Source organism: Megalopta genalis, chromosome 10 (assembly GCF_051020955.1).
Source record: "Megalopta genalis isolate 19385.01 chromosome 10, iyMegGena1_principal, whole genome shotgun sequence".
NCBI classification, from domain to species: domain Eukaryota; kingdom Metazoa; phylum Arthropoda; class Insecta; order Hymenoptera; family Halictidae; genus Megalopta; species Megalopta genalis.
The window spans coordinates 11,818,367-11,836,467 of record NC_135022.1 but is presented as its reverse complement, the minus strand read 5'-3'; the positions used below and the strand labels follow the sequence as shown (position 1 = coordinate 11,836,467).

The window sequence follows — 18,101 nt, the reverse complement described above, 5'->3', positions numbered from 1 at the left end:
TTAACAACAACGAGTAATATATTTATATATTAGATTATATATATATATAATTTATAATATTATTATTTATTCTATTCTATTCTATTCTATTCTATTCTATTATTATTTATTATATATATATATATAATAATAGAATAGAATAGAATAGAATAAATAATAATATTATAAATTATATATATGTAATGTAATATATAAATACATTACTCGTTGTTGTTATAGATATATTATAGATTATATATTATATTTATATACGAGTAATTTATTTATATATTTATATATAATTTATTTATTTATTTATATTTCATTTGAGTTTAGTTTGTTGTATTATATTCTATTCTATTTTATTTTCCTGTTTTATTTCTTATTTTATCCACTTTATCTTATTTTCTTCTTCTATGTTTTATTTTACCTATTCCATTTGATTTTCTTGCTTTAGTTTCTATTTTTTCTATTCTATTTGATTTTCTTGTTTTTTATTTCTTATTTTATCTATTTTATCTTATTTTAAGGTATGCGACGCATAAGGATATGGTCCACTTGTAATCCGTAAGGAAATCAATAATGTTCGTTACAACAAAAATGAGTAGCTGAAATACAAACATTTAAAGACTTTAAAGAAAGCGAAGTATACTCTCACATTATTTTTGGTGCAACGACATTATTAAATGAACGAACACGTTTTTATCTAACTTACGTTCCTTACGGTTTCCATGAAAATATTTTATTTTGCATAAAAATCCGCAGTCTAGTTATAACAATGCACAGCTAAATGCACGTAAATCCACGGTAACTATAACCGATGCGTAGTCCGCGGATTTGTTGCATTAATGGGAAAATTGTGTAGCAATTATCCTAGTAGAAAAATTGATATAATGTTAGATTATCAGCGTAAAATTTTCAACCAGCGAAAATTGTCGAAGTGAGGAAGAAATTCCTAAATATATTTCTGCAATAAATGGGGAAAATTCGTATTTTGCATGAAAATCCGCTCTCTGCCGATGAGACTAGTCCACGAGTTTTTTTATGCATATGTACGAAGACTGTAGTTCGTGAGCGAGAGCACTAAAATTCCGAAAAGAAATAACGAATGAATAGACGCACACAATTTTCGTTCTGCGCAAAAATTCGCGATCGAACAATGTTCATCTTCGCTACGAAACATTGTCCACACTTTCGTCACCGAAACAGATTTACGGGCGGCCCATCGTTACGATGGAGCCTCGGACGATGACGAAACTTCTGCAGAGAAATGCAGATCAAATTTCAAGACAATTGAGTTTCAGTTGATTCGCCTGAATCGAGTTAAACGATCGCGATCAGTTGTTCCGAGAAGAACGAAGTTCGAGGTCCAGCGAATCGAGTCGGCTAGCGTGCACACGGCGTGACCTTTGCCACGAGATTAGAGAGGCTCTATTATCGACATTTCAACGAGACGCATCGGCAAGTGTCGGCGATTTTTCGGCGAGAGGAGGCGAATTTCCGCGTTAATCGGCGGCGCGGTCCATTAGGCGTCTCGGAGCGTAACAACGCGGGAGCAGCGAATCTATTTCGAAGCAACGCCGGTGTCCGGAACCGTGTAGCAACTCGGAGAGCCGGTTGCTACCGAGAGGAGGCCTCTAGAATCTCCGAGGTGTCTCTAGAATCGTTTCCTCGGCCTAGGACCCGCGTGTTTTCCCGAGTCCGCGCGGAAATTCGACGACAGAGGCTCGTAATGAGTCGGCCGCCGCGCCGGTGTCGTTAGTCGAGATCCCGACGATTACGAGGCGGCGCGGTACACCCCGGCACCCTCCCCTCGCCTAGAACCACGGCACCACCGTCGCTCCACCCCGCGTCCAGAACCACGAAGAGGGACGCACTCCTTCGTGGTTCGTGGGCCTCTCGCTGCCTCGTAGATGACGGATGGGGACAGTTGTTGCATCGCAGTCGCTGCCAAGAATATCTCTCCGCCACCCTGCTCCCTCCACCTTTATCTCTCGAAACGTCACTCTCCGCTCGCTCCTCTTCGTCTCGCTCCTCCCTTCTCTCCTCTCCGCTGCTTCTCTCCCTCCCCCCCTAAACCCTCCGAGCTCCGAGACTTTTCGTATCGCCGCGCGTCGTTCGCGTCCTCGAAGCTGCTTTGGCCAGGCTCTTGTCCCGAGTCTCCCGATAATTATACCGCCTTGTACGTACTCGCGGTTCCCGGTAACTCCGCCAAGTGTTAACGATTTTGAATGCATTCGTCGCACGGCGATAGTCTCGCGGCTACCCCTGTGGACCGCGGCCATTCGATTTGCTCCGCTCGTTCTTGTTTTATCCGGATAATCTCGTACCTCCGCGAAAACGGACACGAGAGGCCGGCTTTGTCTCGCGTCTTCCTTTGCCCAATTAAGAGCAGCGCGCGTATCACAGGGTACGAGTGTTTAAGAAGAGATCGCTCGGAACGAGCCTCTGTGGCGAACCGTTGAGATTATTATTCCCGGTGAGGAATTTATCGAGACAACTTCAGCTGCGTTAGAGGCCTTCGAAGGCTGTACAAAGTGTAGGCGTTCAATTAGATTGTTCTCTTGAGCCGAGACGTTGTTAATTGCTGGGAAGAAGGTCGTGACCTTGTAAACGTTTTCATTGCCGGCGTGCGGCGTACGGTTAATGCGGTGTGAAAGAATGTAATTGTGTTTCTAAAATAAACTTAGTAGATACAGCGTATGGAGTAAATGTAAATAAATGTAATTCAATGTAATTATATGTAAATAAATGTAAGTAAATGCAAATAAATGTAAATAAATGTAAATGAATGTAAATGAATGTAAATAAATGTAAATAAATGTAAATAAATCTGAATAAATGTAAATAAATGTAAATAAATGTAAATGAATGTAAATAAATGTAAATAAATCTGAATAAATGTAAATAAATGTAAATATATATGTAAATAAATGTAAATAAATGTAAGTACAGTAAATTCTCCCTAATTGAGCCTCAGCTTGTACACAAAAATAGACAATTTGAGAAGAGGTGATCATTCGAGCCTTGCGGCTCGTTTTTATAGTTGTTAACAATTGATAACTATAAAAACAAATCGCAAGGCTCGAATAATCGCACTTGCTCTGCCCAAATTGTCCATTTTTGTGTAAAAGCTGAGCGTCAATTAGGGAGAATTTACTGTAAATAAATATAAATAAATGTGTGGCGAGTAACTTCGGCGCTCGCCAGCAGATGGCTATCTTTCCCACAACTACCTGATTCGACCCGATTTTTATGTATACCGTATTTAACTCATCTTTCGATTCCCAACGTTTAGGGCAGAGCCCGCTAGAGGGCCTTACTAATGTCCTCTAGCGAGACTTGGACGAAACGCACCCTTCCTTTTCCTTTACTTCCTTCATCTCTTCAGTTATCCCATGTGTAAAAATAAGTGTAACGTAGTTAATAAAGAAATCGTTTTGCTTATGCAAATATCTGTACAGCAAGCTATGAAAATTAGACACTGTGTTAAATGTTCATTTTATTATCTCTATTTTGTGCTAAATAGTTTAGAATGTTTTGAGAATCCAGATGCACTGAATAAATGTAACGTAACTGTGTAATGGATATATTTATTGAATAAATATAATGTGATCATTTAATAAATGTAATTATACATACAATCCATTAATGTACTGAATAAATGTAATATAATTATGCAATATAATTATGCAATGTAATTACATTAATTCAGTACATCTGGAATCATAAAAAGTCGTAATCTAGCAGAAAAGAGGCAATAATTGAACACCTATGATATTGTATAATTGTCATAACTTATTCTATAGAAATCTGCATGAGAAGAACTATCTTGAAACAATTACGGGGCTTTCGCCGATAAAATTCAAAGAAAAATGAGAATACACATGTTTCCTTGTAATTCATAAACCTGTACGTACAATAAATGCATACAAATCAGCAGTCTATCAATTATTAATGTATCTAATCACTGAACACAAACACGAAGAGCATTCGCCACACAGCAACGACCAGTAAAACCCATCAAACTCGCAATTGCATATAAAACGTTCACCGTAAACATTTGCATCGAACAACTGGACCATATAATTTCCTTCCTTGCAGGGAGATTACGACCCGGCGCGGTGCTGTTTCGAGTTGGATCACAAAGTAAAGAGTTAAAAATCGCCATCAGAGAGAGAAAGAGAGAGAGAGAGAGAGAGAGAGAGGGGGAGGACAAGCATCTAGCGACTTCTTTTTTTTATCTGAACGTTGAAGCCGATCTCTTTAGTCCGAAGCTGCCGGTCGGAGTAAACGCGCGAGTAACCACCGGGTATTGTCGGAAATGAACGGCAAGCGTTCATTACTCGGAAGCAACGCGATCATTTAAACTAGCTATACCACCTGAGAGCCGAAGGAATGACGGGCACGCGTTCGGACGAGCTTTTTCTTGGTCAGGGTAGACGGAGTACGGCCATGAATTCCCGGACGCCCATTCAGACTCGGGTCCGCGCATATTATAACGGTGGCTTTGTGCACACAGAGAGAAAGAGAGAGAGACATAGAAAAGGAAGAGAGAGAGAGAGAGAAGAGAGAGAGAGAAAAAGAGAGAGAAGAGAGAGAGGAGAGAGAGAGAAAGAGGTATAGAAAAGAGACAGAGAGAGGGGAGAAAGAGAGAGAGAGTAAGAGGTATAGAAAAGAGAGAGAGAGAGAAGAGAGAGAGGAGAAAGAGAGAGAGAGTAAGAGGTATAGAAAAGAGAGAGAGAGAGAGAAGAGAGAGAGGAGAAAGAGAGAGAGTAAGAGGTATAGAAAAGAGAGAGAGAAGAGAGAGAGCAGAAAGAGAGAGAGTAAGAGGTATAGAAAAGAGAGAGAGAAGAGAGAGAGCAGAAAGAGAGAGAGTAAGAGGTATAGAAAAGAGAGAGAGAAGAGAGAGAGGAGAAAGAGAGAGAGTAAGAGGTATAGAAAAGAGAGAGAGAAGAGAGAGAGGAGAGAGAGTAAGAGGTATAGAAAAGAGAAAGAGAAGAGAGAGAGGAGAGAGAGAGAGAGAGCGAGAGATAGAGTTGGCGGCTACAACGCAAATTGTCGGCCGCGTGCAACTATCGTGAATTCAGTGGTTCAGGCGGCCGAGTAAACTGTTATAACTTGGGGGCTTTCCGGTGGTGGCCAGGTAATTGATGCCGCCGCCTCGTTGCCGCAGACGATCCAAGACAAATCCTGGATCGGCGGATCGCGCGGCCCGCGAACGCGTCTACACTACCGCGAGAGCTTGCGCCTCGAATATTAATGAGCTTTCGTATCGGCACCGGCCGATCCGATACTGCTCGAGAAGCAATTTGCCTGCGCCTGCCAAGCTCCTTTCGCGTTTCCTTCTTTACTGCCATGCCTCTTCGCCTATCGTCCCTCATCATCCGATCATTATCTGGCCATCTTCTGCGACTTCCGACCTCGTTTATCGCTGCCAACTACCTCGCTCTCCTTCCACGTGTGTATCTACTCAAACATTTTGATTGACCGCAGCCACGAGTTCGTTCGATAGAGATTCTATCGCGAGAAGCAATTAGTGGACAACGAGTCTTTATGCGGAATAAAAATTATCATCGACAATCGCGAACGAAAAGAATTTCACAACAGAAATTTCTTTCTTCAATAATTTATGAGAGGTTGGCGTTAATACGTGGACGCGACTAACGTATGTTGTTTCATAACAATGCCAAGCCTGTGGATTCATTTGAACTTCGCGCGATTTATATTGATTAGAAATTTGTATGAATTATAATATAAATCGCGCGAAGTTGTATACTAATACATATTGTGTACATTAATACGCTCGAACAAAGAAGTGTCCCTAAAAATTTCTCTTTCAGTCATTTTGACCGGTTTGGTAGTTCTAGTCTTAAGTTGTTTTTTCTTTTTTAATATTTCCATCGTTATCGATTTCAATTATTCATTTCTATCATAAATGCATAAAATCCGCGGTCTATTAATTAGGAGAATCGTTGTAATCTCTACGGTTGCTGTCGATAACTGCACTGTCGATTGCATACATTTGCGGCCGGGACGAGTTGATTGGACATAGTCGAATGATCGATTATAGTCAAGTTGTTAAAATTATTGAATACGTTGCTGGGGAGAATCCCGGCTATCTGAACTAATTGTCAGCTACGGCAGTAGATTAAATCTTTAACACCGGGTTTCCGGGACGCGTCATTTTGACACGTTCCAAACTGTATAATCGACGATTATTTCAATGACAAATATACGTTTCTGGCGAATTGATCCACTCTCGTTCCGTTGGGCACGCATTGTATTAAAATCGTTAACGATCTGATCAAATATATACTTGTTATTTTTACGAAGCGACATGAAACAGCTGCTTTTAGTTAGTGCTCCGTAAACGCAGTGTTAATGATCTACAAAATCAATTGTGTTGTACATCGGTCGTTTTACATCGAACTGCCTGTACGCGAGAATCGTGTTTGATCAACAGACAATCTGAATCGTCGAAGATGTGCTGCGACAGATTCGTAGGCGTACAATCGAAGCGAACTTCAACTGCAATAAATGAAAGAAATTGTTCGCAACGATCGGAACGCTACGGCGTTTTATGCGTTGCCCAAATAACGGTTCCACTTTATCGGTTCGAACGAAGGTCCTTTTATCTCTCGATCCTCCGTCGAACAGTATTTTAGCAGACGCGTGTGTGCGTTTCAAGCGAAAATAATGGCGCGATGATTTCGCACGAGATCGACAAGACGGCGGGGCCCCGTTACCGTCTTCGAGGCGCAGTTTTTTTCAGAGATACTAGCCAGCCACTTGCGCTTAGCAGAGCAGAAATGTATGTTCAGTTATCACTATGATTTATCGCCTTCGGATTTTTTCGCTAACGAGCGTCAGCCACGTAATTAACTTTGTAGAGCGGGAATACCGGCGCACGAAACTATTGGCAGCAGCAGGCAGCTCTCTCTCTCTCTCTCCTCTCTCTTTCTCTCTCTCTAGTCTTCCTCCTTCCCTTCTTCATCATCGTTTGCCTGCTGGTCGGCCGAGCTCTCCTCTTCGTTCGCCTAAGTTGCCACCGAAACCGTACCGCGTTTATGCGACCCGTTGAAAATTCGTTGAAAATTCGTTGAAAATTCGCAGCCGCGAAATTTACGCGCGCCAGCTTTCCCACCGAGAAGCTCCGAGAGCTCCGAGGTGTCCGTCGAAAGCTTACGTCGGCGAGCCGTCGATGACTCTATTTCGCCGGCGATGCTCGTCGGACGCCGAGCGGCTCGTAGATCGCTTCAGGTGATTTTACAGGTGTCGGGAATCTGTAGTCGTCGAAGTCGCATGCGAGAGAGTCAACGTCGCCGTCGCCACGGCGGGATAATTAGGGTATCGTATTTCGACTAAGAGCGGGAGCACATACTTTTACGAAGTGTTAATGCTTGTAAGAAGTTTTTTCTGCGGGACGCTACGCGATCGAGCCGATATAACCGGCGTGCTAGAAATGTTATTACCTGCCTGCGGATGCGGCCGCAAGCTTATGCTAGATACTAATTTATGGATTGCTACGTTAGAACGTTTCCTGCACCAGCTGCTTTGTTGCGCTTTTTAATTTGGTGTCTGTTCTTTAATTATTTCTTCCCAAGGTAAGACCGGGGTGCTGCTCTTCTCCTCCTCCTCCTTCTTCTTCGTCTTTGTTTTTTCTTCGTTCTCAGTTCTACATTGTGGACTCGCATCTCCCAACTTTCAGACGTTCGTCAATGAGAATTTAAAACTCGCATCGTTGCTTTCCAATTAAAAAGATTAACGAGTGTACCGCGCGATCGTTAACCAAACGCCGGTCGCAGTTTATCTAATTATGTGTAGTAGTTAAATTTGTCACACTTCTCATTGTCATTCTTCGACAGGATTTAATCGAATTGGTTTTTTTTACGAATATACCTACTTGGTTCAGTCTTGTGTTTTTGCTTATTGTAATATTCCGATTTATTCTGACTTATCCTGATTTATTCTGATTTATTCCGATTTATTCTGATTTATTCCGATTTATACGGGTTAAATTTGCGAGGAAATACATTAATGTTTGAAACACTTTTTCCGAAATATGATATCGTTTCCGATGAAACGTGGCCGCGGCTGGGTCAAAAAATGTGTATAGTGAATTATGAATGGGTTGGGTAAGACCCAGGGAGCGCAGCAGCGTTGAATAGCGAACAAAGTTATAAAGAAACCAGTGAACATTTGGAATAATATTGCGAAAGGGGAACTGCGTAGATGGGCAAGAATTTTTTTGATGAACATGGAACCACAATTGGATCTAAAAATGTGTGTAACGAAAGGCGAATGGGCGAGAAAGATCGAAAAGCAGATAACGGATTTATAATACGAAATATTGGGTTGGCAACTAAGTAATTGCCGATTTGTTCAATGAAATGAAAAATTTCTTTTTACTTGGAACGAAGTTCAATCTGTAATGTATTTTCCATTTTGTTCGATGACCTTTCGCCATCTCTCCGACAACTTGAAAATTCCACGCTCGTAGAAAGTCTGATCCTTTTCGGCCAAAAACTGAGTTAAGTGAGATTTTACAGCGTCATCGTCGTTAAAAGTTTTACCACGAAGGGAGTTGTCCAGGGATCGAAATAAGTGGTAATCCGATGGCGCGAGATCGGGGCTATATGATGGGTGTAACATCGATTCCCAAGCAATATCCATGAATTTTTGCCGAGTGGACAAAGACGTGTGCGGCCTAGCATTGTCCTGCTGGAAAATGACACCTTTACGATCGACCAATTCTGGTCGATTTTCCTTGACCGCTGCATTCAATTTGTCCAGTTGCTAACATTCACGGATAATAAAAAATAACATAATAATAATAATAATAATTTTATAATATAACATTTACGGATATCATAAAAATGGGAGTGAGAGACATCTATAAATGAAATCGGCAATTACTTAGGTGCCAACCCAATAATTGGCGATATATTATACCAAACGTTGAAGACATTAGTGGAATTCAAAAACATTGTACCAAATTCTGCTCGACTCATTAACGTTATTGTAAGAAGCAACTATCGAATTTCTATCTCTCGCAGTCGTTTGCGTAAAATAAAAGTGCAATCTCGGTATGACCTTGGAAAATTGTCCAGGAAGAAAGTCAGGTGTATTTCATAAGTAGACCGCAGATCGTCGTGCAAAATAAAAACCTACTGCATCGATTGTTAAAACAGAGGAGTCGGATATAATTCCCTTTCTTTCTGCAATAATAATTGTAATAGGCCGTAATTATTACATCAACATTCTTAGTTCCGTTTAATCGTTTTACTGATTCCCGTTCTTCGCACCCACCTATAATAGTAATAATAATAATAATAATAATAATAATAACAACAACTATTTACCGCCGGGATGAACCCTTTGTTTTAGTGAGACAAAGTAATAATAATGTAGCAGTCACGCAAGAACGGACACGGCGCAAAAACTTGAATCTAAAACGAAAAAACTTAACTACAAAACGAGAAGGAAATAAAGAAAATTACATGTGAAATGAAATTTGATTACGTGGAAGCGGAAATGCAGACGAACGGTGAATAGCATTTACGACGGTAAGCTTGATGGCAGAATAAAAGTTGCAAAAGAGATCAAGTTGATTTAAATCCGTAACGTTCACTCTAAATACGTAAAATCCGTGATCATGAGCAACGCGCATTCGACAAGAAGACAATCGTCGTTAAGGTGGCAAGAGTAAGAGGCCTGAAGATAGGTTATGGTAAAAGAGAAAGACTTTCTGTACACCTGACTTTCCTCCTGGACAATTTTCCAAGGTCATATCGAGATTGCACTTTTATTTTACGCAAACGACTGCGAGAAATAGAAATTCGATAGTTGCTTCTTACAATAACGTTAATGAGTCGAGCAGAATTTGGTACAATGTTTTTGAATTCCACTAACGTCTTCAACGTTTGGTATAATAGAAGCATGATTTCGGAAAATGATGTGCAAGCGTAAAGCGCGCCGTTTCTCGGATGCCCAATACAGCCGGAGATTTATCGTAGCGGGCGTGCCCCGTTCCGCAGGGTCCTTCGGTTCCCTTTGGGGTCCTCCGGGGCGGGACGATGGCGAGATTGAGCGAAGGAAGGCCTGTTTCGAAAAGGCTGTCACTCAGTTTACGCGATCCGAAGCTGGTAAACCGGTTCGCGGAGGGACTCGCGGCGGCGCTCGGAGGTTTGGTTCCCTCGCGGAGATCGAACTCGCGCGCACCAACATCAGCAACACCAGCAGCAGCGGCAGCAGCGGCACCACCACCACCGACGGCAGCAGCACCAACGGCAGCAGCATCTCTCCAGCGTAACGGAAGCCGCAATAGCCGCACGGATTCTTGTTTTCGCGTTGCTTCTCCATTTTTTCTCTGTCCATCCCTCTCTTTGCCGAGCGCAGCCCCCTCCTGCCCCCGCTTCGGCATCCCGTGGCCCCTTCAACCCGCGAGAGCGCGCTCACTGGCCCGGTTCTCTCCCGGTTCTCTCCCAGTTCCCCGACCCTCTTTCTCTCCCTCTCTCGCTCTCTCTCTCTCTCTCTCTCTCTCCTCTCTGTCCCGTCTCCCTCTTCCCCGGGCGTCTCTATCTCTATCGCTTTCGTTTCCTCTCTTTTTCCTCTTTTTATTATTATTTTTCCTCGTGTTGCTTCTCTTTGCGCGCAAGCTCGTGCATATACGCATCGGCGGGCGTAGCTCTGCTTCTGGTGGTGCTGGCTGCTGCCTACTGCTCCCTGCCTGCTCTGCCTGCTCTGCCTGCTGCCTCTACCGCTGCCTCTGCCTCTACCTCTGCCTCTGCCTCTGCCTCTGCCTCTGCCTCTGCCTCTGCCTCTGCTGCTGCTGCTGCCCGCTCCCTGATAAAATCCCACAAAAATCGAGAAGCCGTTAGCTCTCCGGCTAGCTATGGTAACCGAGAGGTGGAACCGGTGCTCAATATAGATTCTGGGAGCAGCCTTTACACGGAGTGCACTCGACGGCTCGCTCGTTGTTAATGCTAAATGAATTTTAATCTTCGATTTTTTTCGGACGCCCGACCGCCCCCGGGACCGCCCCCTCTGTCCCTCTCATTCTCTCGCTCTCTCTCTTTCTTTCTTTCTCCTCTCTCTCTCTCTCTCTCTCTCTCTCTCTCTCTCTCTCTTTCTAGCCAGCTATCTCGGCCTCGCCCTTCCCGCGACACCCTACTCCGCAACGATGCGCCACTGTAATTAAAATATTGACTGATCCCGGACTCGTCAAACGCACCGCGAACCTGTCATTCTTTTTCGCCCTCTTCGAAGTCTGCTTCCCACTCCTTTCTCAGGCTTCTTCGGCCTTTCTTCGTCTTTTCCAGCCTTCCCCGGTCTTCATCAGTCTTTCTTGGACTTCTGGAGCCTTTCTTGGTCTTCTTCAGCCTTCCTTGGTCTTCTTCAGTCTTTCTTCGACGCCATCAGCCTTTTTTCCCGGACCCCTTGCAGACATTTTTCTTGGTCTTCTTCAGGCTTCTTTCTTGGGCTTCAATACTCTTCTGCCTTGGTCTTGTACAGTCTTCTATCTTAGTTTCCTTCAGTCTTGTTTGATCTTCTTCAGCTTTCCTTAGTCTTCTTCGATCTTTCTTGGTCTTCTACAGATTTTCTTGGACTTCTGCAGCATTCCCTATTCTTCTACAACCTTTCATGGTCTTCTTCAACTACCTTCGGTCATCTACTGCCATTCTTCGTCAGTCAACAGTCTTCTGACTTGGTCTTGTACAGCCTTCCCTCTCGGTTTCCTTCAGTCTTGTTTGATCTTCTTCAGCTTTCCTTAGTCTTCTTCAATTCTTCTTGGTCTTCTACAGCTTTCTTGGACTTCTGCAGCATTCCCTGGTCTTCTACAACCTTTCTTGGTCTTCTTCAACTACCTTCGGTCATCTTCTGTCATTCTTCGTCAGCCAACAGTCTTCTGACTTGGTCTTGTACAGCCTTCTCTCTCGGTTTCCTTCAGTCTTGCTTAATCTTCTTCAGCTTTCCTTAGTCTTCTTCAATTCTTCTTGGTCTTCTACAGCTTTTCTTGGACTTCTGCAGCATTCCCTGGTCTTCTACAACTTTTCTTGGTCTTCTTCAACTACCTTTGATCATCCACTGCCATTCTTCGTCAGTCAACAGTCTTCTGACTTGGTCTTGTACAGCCTTCTCTCTCGGTTTCCTTTAGTCTTGCTTAATCTTTTTCAGCTTTCCTTAGTCTTCTTCGATCTTTCTTGGTCTTCTACAGCTTTTTCTGAACTTCTGCAGCCTTTCCTAGTCTTCATCAAGATCTACTGGTCCTCTTCAGCTACTTTTGGACATCTTCAGCCATTCTCGGTCATGCTACAGCCTTCTCTCTGGATCTTCTGCAGATTCTTTTCTTAGTCTTCTCCAACCTTCTTTCTTCTTCTTCTTCAACAGTCTCTTTCCTTGGTCTTGTACAGCCTTCTTTCTTGATCATTCTTCAGGCCTATTTTTAGGCCTTCTACAGACCTTTACCTGATCTTCTTCAGCCTTCTTTCTTGGTCGTCAACGGTCTCCTTTCTTGGCCTCCTTCAACCATCTTTCTTCGTTTATGTCAGCCATCTATTTTTGTCTTCGCGATTGTCGCATTCCCTCTCTGTTCTCGATCTCTTTCGTCGTCTTCTTCGCCCTTCTTCCTTCATTTTCCTACACCTAAATACGTTTCCCTTGGCCATCCACGCCGCCGTGCCCGCTTCGTTCGCGTTAATTCTTGCTTTGTCCTCAGGATGTTGGGAGAAAGTTCATATCCGACGGGCTCCTTCCAAGACCTCCAAAGCGACCGTATCAGCAGATAGGATTCCAGTTCCGATGACATTCGGAAAACGAATGACTCGATCTCTACCCGTGTTGCTCGATTTTCGACGCGATCATCCGATAATAAAATCCACTCGAACGGAAAACCGTGAAACCTGTCCCCGGACCGGAGACAGATCCGGCGCGGATCTCGCAGCAGCGTGGGCGGATACATTTAGGCTAACCGAGCCGAGTGACAAATCAGGCGAGCACGTGCGATTAATTCCGGTTCGGCGGGGTGCTCCAAAGATATCGCGGAGGTGGGTAGGGGTTCCAGGCTCGGTGAAATTGGGAAAATGAACGGCGGCGTTACGGGTCGTTCCGGGCGCGATCTAGGCACCGCGGATCTATTTTCTGCCGGGTCCGGTTCGACGGACTGGCGTCGAGAGAGCAGTTTCCGGCGAGCGCGGGCTAACCCTGTCCGCCGATCGCGATTAGAAAGTCGGCTCGCGTTATCGCCGCCCCGAAACATCCTGTCCCCGGTAATTGCTGGAACTCGATTTAATTGGGAAAGAGATCGGAGCGGCTGCCGCGCATGCTCGCCGATCTAAATGATCCTGCCCGCTCTTATCCTCGGATAGGACGTCGTCGATCGGTCGATCGGTCGGCCGACCGGAGCCGTGGCTCGAGGATGTTTTTCGAGGACGGTATGCCGGGTTTTTCTGTTCGATCGTTGCGGAGTAAATCATCGGAGAGCCGGATCGACGCTCTGGCCGCGATCGGATCGCCGTGATTAGCGGTAACGAGCGATCTACGCGCGCGGATCGATCGCGCCAGGTTCGTGTCAATCGGCGCGGCGCGGCGGGCTTAGCGGCGTAGCAGCGGCGCGAGGACCGAGACGGGAAACGGGATTAATCGGCGGAGAGATCGATTATCCGGCACCGAATCGGCCGGTGTATACTTATCGATATAATTTCGTGGGGAAAACTTCAATTTCGTGCGATTAGAGCGGACCGCGCGCCGCGCGCCGTGTCGCGGCGGGACAGGACGCGTGTAGTTTCTCTTTCGAACAGGAACAAAGAGAGCCTAACGAGAGATCGAGATTATTAATACGACGTACCTCTCGATCGTTGCGTGCTACGTGCACGCGATCGGTTCGACGAATGTATATCATCGTTCGAAACGGTAACAGTAAATAAAATGAGACAGGCTGCGGCCAATCGGACGCGCACCGCAAATCATAAATTCAATTTAACGCTAGAACTACCGAACCAGTCGAAATGACTGGCCTCTGATTTTTTTTCTTTTGCAATCCGTGATACTGTGAAAATGCTTTCGTCCGAAATTTTTCTATGAACTTCTTCATCAGTAGGCTGTTTAAATCGAACCAAATCTCGTCATTGTTATGAAACGATGTACCTTAAGACTAGATTTACGAAGCGCAAAAAACAGCTGTTTTATATTAATTTATAAAAGTAACAATAAGAAGTTCGTTCTGATTTTTAACAAGTCTTATTGCAATATTTGCCATAAATAATATATAAGTTGAACGAAGAACTCATAAATGTATCGTTACACGATATGAATAATCGTAAATTAAAAAATTGTCCGCTATTAATTTAACCCGTCATTTTGACGGGTTCCGTAAATGTAGCGTTAACCAAGTTTAGGACTCGGTAGTTCTAGCGTTAATCGATGCTCGTGAAACTGTCCGGAGGGTTGCTCTGTCTGATGACTTCAAGTCGTCTTGAAGATGTTTTATAAACGACGTTGTCCGACCCTTAGACACCCCAATCTCCTAAGGGAGGAAACCCTCCGTACCCTTTACGGTCACCACAATTGTCTTAAGTAGTTAGCTGTATTTGACGAGTATACTCGTCATGGAGAAGTGGCAGTATTTTGTGTCATGACGAGTATGCTCGTCGTACATAAAAAATAGCGATCATTGGCTATTTAAGTTGTAATTCAAATTGTAATTCTCAAATTTCAAGATGTTTAGAATATTTTGTAACCAATCCTATAGAAAGGTGTTTACATTGTTACTGAAATAATATTAGAAAGGGATCACGATATTGGTGTTCGACGTGCAAATTGCCATTACGCATCGTTCCTTGTTTTGCTGAATTCTTTTCTTCATTTATTTGATTTTTCCTGCATTTTTCGTTTATTATGTACGTGGTATACGCTAATGTCAAGAGTGAATAAGTAAATATTAGAATAAGTAAATATTAGTAATTCAATAAAATTGAAATATAAAACATAATTTGATTTTATTTAAATTTACTTAAATTGATTAAATTTATTAAATTTTATTAAATTTACTCTCCTAGAATTTCCTAAAATTAAAAACGAAATTTATAAAATAAAACCGTCTCTTTGATCCAATATTTTGACAGCGACGCTTACTCTGTGTTTGACGAGTATACTCGTCATCGCTTGATTCTCGCGACACGCATAAGTGCGCGCTCTGAAAAGGCGGCGCCACTGCTAACTGGTTAACAGAATGGAAGCAGTGTGTCTAAAATTCAAATTGCTCTTCTAGAATTTTTCCTCGTGTCACCCGTGTCACCTGGATCGGTGTATAGGAATGCTCGCGCGACGTTAGTTATGCGCAGCGCCGAAGCTCAGCTGTCCGAGCTCGACGCAGGTGAACGACCAGCAATTATACATATACAGAAAACAGTCGCCTTGATTATATCGTCGCGATGTACTCGTCGTCTCTAGGCCATCCTTCCAATAATCCCAACATCAAATCCCGTTACCTGTTTTCCATTGTCTCTCATGCAGCGCCGTTCGTTAGGACATCGTCCTCGTTCATTGTAACGAACGTCCGGAGCTGACTGGTCCTTCCAATATTCAAAAATCCCACTCCTTTTCCTCTCCTACTCGATGGCCCATGACGATATATTAGGTCTACCGGAAAGTTCTGTCCGATAGCGTCACTTCAAGTTTCAATCCATACGCACATGTTGATTTGAGACATATATCACTATCTCTCTTTATCATTGCATTTACACGCATGTACTCTCCCAAATAAACTGAAACAAAGATGTCTCGTGTCATTATTAAGCGAGACGCGATCGTGAAAACATGGCTACCGATGATAATGCCAGACCACGTGCTGCTTTGGCGACTCGTCAGAAAATCGCAGAGCTAGGCTGGGAAATTCTGTCGCATCCACCATACTCCCCAGACCTAGCACCCTCCGATTATCACTTGTTTCTCTTTTTGCAAAACTTTTTACAGGAACAAAAATTCAAAGCTGATGTCAACCAAGCACTAGTTGAGTTCTTCGCCTCTAAAAATAAATCATTTTTTAAAAATGGCATTTACAAGTTGCCATCGCACTGGCAAGAAGTCATAAGTAACGATGGAAAGTATATTCTACAATAAATATTATTAGATGTATGAAAATTGTGTTGTATTTCAATTAAAAAACGGACAGAACTTTCCGGCAGACCTAATAAATAGTCTAGTTACGCTTGTGACACTTGGTTAACAATCTTTGTACTTGCAACTTTCGTTACGCTTGCACATACCTCTGCGCTTGCAGCTTATTATTCGTTACGCTTGTAATGCTCTTCTGCGCTTGCAGCCTAGAGTTTCGTGTTACACTCTTTTCGCTTGCAACTCTCGTTACGGCTTTGTAACTCGGATCGCTTTATCATATCAATCGTGCGCTTCGCGACATATCATTCTACATATATTCTATGTTTCTGTTATTAATTCTGTTACTTTCCTTTGTATCCATCTAATTCTTAGAATACATTTATGTCCGATTAAAAAGCACTGTCTATCACCGTACAGTCCACTCTCCAAACTTTTTATACCTTCAATACATAGCTAGAGTTCCCAACTTACACTGTATACATTATATTCTGTAATCTAAATGGTATTTTGCCCGTTTAATTAATAATAAATAATAATAAATAAAATATAGCGAATAATAATATATTAAAGAAACGTAGAAAAATCCACTTCTTTTTGTATATCCTTCAACGTTAAACCTATCATGGTCAAAATGACCGATGTAGTATTTTACAATTCAACAAACTTCACAATTCTTAACTTTGCAATACAACAAAATGCAACTCTTTCGTGGAAAATACATGAATAAATGATATTGTTGAAGCAAGTTTTCTAAGAAGAGACTATCCAAAATCGAAATGTCTTCGATCTTCTCACTATTTTGAGACAATGCGCACCAGTCACTGTTTCTGCTCGGTAGATTTAGCATTAAGATTTTTTTCCAAGAAAAACCACACGATACGTTCTCTATACCAATACCGATCGTTCATACCACGAAGCTATATTCTTCAAGAAAATATATAACAAAAAGAAAGAGTTTTTAAAGGATCACACTAGAATTCCCCGTTACAGGACCTCGAAAGGAACGGAACGGGTCAAAAAGATCCTGAGAAGTTTTCAAAGACGTCTCGAGAGTTCGGAAGCACCTTGAAACACTCCTCAAGGGTTAGCAAAGGGTCGAAATACCTCGAGGACACCACAAACACCGATTTCGCGCAGCGTCCCATAGGCGGAGGCAGTTGCTATCCAGTTTCTGCAAGTCCGAATCCCCAAACAAATCAGTTTGCCCGCGAAACGCGGCGCGCCTCCTCGATCCCCGAGGCACTTCGAAAAAACGCGAAAGTGCAAATACGTCGCAGTTACTGTCTAACCGGCGTGTCGCCGCGAGTCGGAGTCCGCGAAGGAGCATGGCGCGGCTCGGCTCTGCTCGGCGCGGCGCGGCGACGATCGGTACGATAATCACAATAATGATAATAATAATAGGAGATTTGTAATTGCCGAAGTTGCGCAAGTTTCCGCGAACCGCCGAGGCCGCCGTGGGGGAAGTCCGCGGCGCGGAACGCACCGGTCGCGGTCCGATCATTAGAGGAAATGTCGGGTAATCAAGAATACCGGCGCGGCGGAGTATCTCCGGGTATCGGCGCCTCGGTTTTTCGCGCGGAATAATAATCGGCGGCCGGCCGGCCGGCCGGCGGCGTCGACGGCGTGTAAGTCACGCGGTCCGCGACACGCACCGAAACCGAAGAGAGACACAGAGAGAGAGAGAGAGAGAGAGCTTTCTACGTAATTACCGGTATCGATTTCGGGCGCATTACCGCGGCGGGCTGCAGCGGGCTGCGGCGGGCTGCGGCGGGCCGCGCGAGGCAAGAGCGCATAAACGCGGTTACGCTTCTCTTCCTCTCCTCCCGCGTCTCCCTTCTCGATTTTTTCCTCGCTGGCCCGGAGCACTGCGGCCAAGCTGCGCCACTCGCCGCCCCCGAAAATTGGAGCAACAACGCGCGCGCCAGCCCCGCGCGCTTCAAGACACCCTAACTCCGCCATTCTAACTCCCTTCTTCTACGGCCGAGCCAAATCTCGCGGCGGAC

General features: G+C 43.8%; 1 protein-coding gene across 11 annotated transcripts in view; it reads right to left on the bottom strand.

Annotated features, from left to right (window-relative positions):
• The window catches only part of LOC143260122 (uncharacterized), a 91,892-nt gene extending 74,432 nt beyond the window's left edge, over positions 1-17,460 (bottom strand). For 4 of the 11 annotated variants that reach the window (XR_013034222.1, XR_013034225.1, XR_013034221.1 and 1 more), the window contains exon 1: positions 17,203-17,460. Coding sequence is in view for 1 of the 11 variants with exons in the window: in XM_076524725.1 (XP_076380840.1) it covers positions 10,698-10,827; positions 17,203-17,243 (171 nt within the window). In the remaining 10 variants the exon portion in view is untranslated. Of the gene's footprint in view, positions 1-4,229; positions 16,007-16,247 lie in introns of those variants that run through there. The other 7 variants (XR_013034217.1, XR_013034219.1, XR_013034220.1 and 4 more) reach the window with 7 other exon arrangements.
• Between the last annotated feature and the right edge of the window lie 641 nt (positions 17,461-18,101).